Here is a 2580-nt window from a genome sequence, read left to right as displayed (position 1 = left end):
TGGAGGGACAGAGTAGAAGGATAAGTGAGAGATGATGGTGGAGTTGAAGGGAGGGCAACCAAATGGCAGAGGATGTGGCAACGTGGAGGGGATTTGTCAGTGGCCACCCCTAACATGATTAAGACGCCTGACTATAGAGCGATAGTCTCAATAAAAACGGCAGTAGCAATGACGTACCCTCACCATTATAGAGAGGGTGGTGTCCCGCGGCAGTAGTGAGGTTAAGCAGTATAGTTTTGATGCCTTTTCCTAGTAGGATTTCCCTCAGATTTTAGCTTGAATAAAACACCAACGCGCTCATACAGTGAAAGGGACGACAGCAGGGTTTGGGGCATGGGCACAATTTTGCTGGTGTGTGTGTGTGTGTGTGTGTGTGTGTGTGTGTGTGTGTGTGTGTGTGTGTGTGTGTGTTCGTGTGCGCGCGCGCGCGCAAAGGGATACAAACATTAGGAAACGAACCTAGGATGTCGGGCGAAAATTCAGTTAGATTTTTTTTTTAATTCATTATATTTACTTTTAAACATTTAGACACATTGAGTCATACTTGGAAAGTCCTCATGAAATCCATCACTGCTTGAATGCACCCTTGGGCTAAAAAAAATTAAAAAATCTGAAGAAAACATTATGGTAAAAAGACGTCCTCGTACTGAACTGGTTCTGAATCGTTGGGCAAGGGGCGGAAAGATTGGAAGCGGGGCCCAGGATGCCGGGAGAAAACGCGTTAACTTGTGAAGAAGGCGAGGGTAACGAGATCACGCCAGGACGCCCCTTCATCCCCTCCCCATCTTTCCTAGTTCAGCTCGGTTCAGTTTCTCTTGCCCTCTCCCCTCCTTTCTCTCTATCTCTCATTCTCTATCTCTCTTTCTTTCTCTCTCTCTCTCTCTCTCGTCTATCGCCTTCCCTCCATCACTTTTCACCTGTCTACCAACAACACTGTTAGCTGATAAATATTTACCAACTCTTTATACGGGAGTGAGGCGGTGTAGGCAGCCCAGACATGGTTTACCCTAACATTACCATAAGTCAACCACGACCCGTATCCAAAAAGGGATTTTACCCAATTCTTTTGACAAACGAGTCTCCTTAGTGGTGGATAAGATAAAAATGTAATTCCTCTGTCATATTGTTCACGCTAATATTCACTCCATTTTGGTTATGAAGTGTCTGGTAACCATCTATCTGTCTATATACCTAGGCTGCTTCCCCCAAGGAAAGGGAGGTAGCCGAGACAGGACGACACACTCCCCATTTACTCATCCATTCAAACACATTCATTCGCATCTTAGCACCAAAGGGGAGAACGGACAGATCCTCACCGCACCACACCGCACAAGGGTCAACTGCGCAATGCAATCAGTGACATCCGCAGCAGGGCCCGACAGAAGAACTGGTTTACCCCTGCCACATCATAACAGACTCATCCCCTTACCCGCACCTGACCTGAAATAGCTGATCAGACCAAATGCACTGACACTCAAACCAATATCTGTCAGCCAGTTCCAGGAGTAACCGCAGACTGGAACTGGCTGACAGATATTGGTTTGAGTGTCAGTGCGAGGCATGCCAGCATGACTGGCCAATGTACCGCAATATGGACAACTCAGTGATGAAGTTCAACTGCCACAAGTGCCAAGGTTCACTGCCCATCAACTCTGAGACCCAGATGTTGCCCATCGTCAAATGCGAGAAGTGTGGAGACCAGACCAACATAATGGCTGCGCTCAAGTACTTACAGAACTCCGAGCAGACATTCAAGGCTGCCTGCAAAGAGATGGAGGCCTACAACTTGAATAAGGCTGAGTCCCTTCTAACGGAGAACCTTAAGCAGTTGGAGTTAGCCCTCCATCCCCCCTACAGGGACTATCACCTCACCCAGGAGACTTACATGAGGGTGATGCTGTGCAAAGGAAATACGAGGATCAAGCCTCCTAAAACAGAGGAATAGAGGAGTAAAAAGTACCATAGCTAGATAAAGTGTGCAGTGAAACTTAAAATTTTACAATACAAGAAAAAATATACACAAACAAATGCAACTTAACCTAAAGAAGTCTTGAGAACAAAATCTCTGGCTTTTGTAAAATTTTCAGAGGTTTCACGAAGACGTATATCTCGTTGGCTTAGGTGCTCCTGTAACACTTCTTGCTCAGCGATTAATTCTGTGGTGTAGGGAACCCAAGGATATGGCTGGCCCTATTACAGTGTGTAAGTAAACATGGTGTGTAGAGTTAAGTAGGATCTGAATGTCTTTGAGGATCGTATAAAGAGGAATATGATTATCTGAGGATCGTATGGGGGGATCTGATTGTCTCTGTGGATCGTATAATGAGATCTGATTGTCTTTGATGATCGTATAAAGGGATCTGACTGTCTCTAAGGGTCGTACTGAGGAATCCGACTGCCTCTGAGGATCGTATAGAGGGTTCTGATTGTTCTTGTGGATCGTACTGAGAGGGATCTGATAGTCTTAGTGTCGCATAAAGAAGGGTCTGATCGTCTCTGAGGATCGTATGAAGAGGGATCAGAGTGTTTTTGAGGATCGTATAAAAATTATCTTAATGCCTTTGAAAATCGTATTATGAG

The 2580-nt window shown here is 45.4% G+C and overlaps 1 protein-coding gene across 1 annotated transcript; it reads left to right on the top strand.

Annotated features, from left to right (window-relative positions):
* Nucleotides 1-703: 703 nt before the first annotated feature.
* Nucleotides 704-1945, top strand: LOC145400540 (uncharacterized). The gene is made up of 2 exons (XM_080273061.1): nt 704-803; nt 1494-1945. The coding sequence occupies exons 1-2, from the start codon at nt 704-706 to the stop codon at nt 1943-1945; spliced, it is 552 nt and encodes a 183-aa protein (XP_080129187.1).
* The last annotated feature ends 635 nt before the right edge of the window (nt 1946-2580 follow it).

This window comes from Coenobita brevimanus, chromosome 52 (assembly GCF_032717465.1).
Source record: "Coenobita brevimanus isolate Jiangsu-jjx chromosome 52, ASM3271746v2, whole genome shotgun sequence".
NCBI lineage: Eukaryota > Metazoa > Arthropoda > Malacostraca > Decapoda > Coenobitidae > Coenobita > Coenobita brevimanus.
The sequence above is the reverse complement of the archived record's forward strand: the minus strand, read 5'-3'. Positions and strand labels throughout refer to the sequence as shown.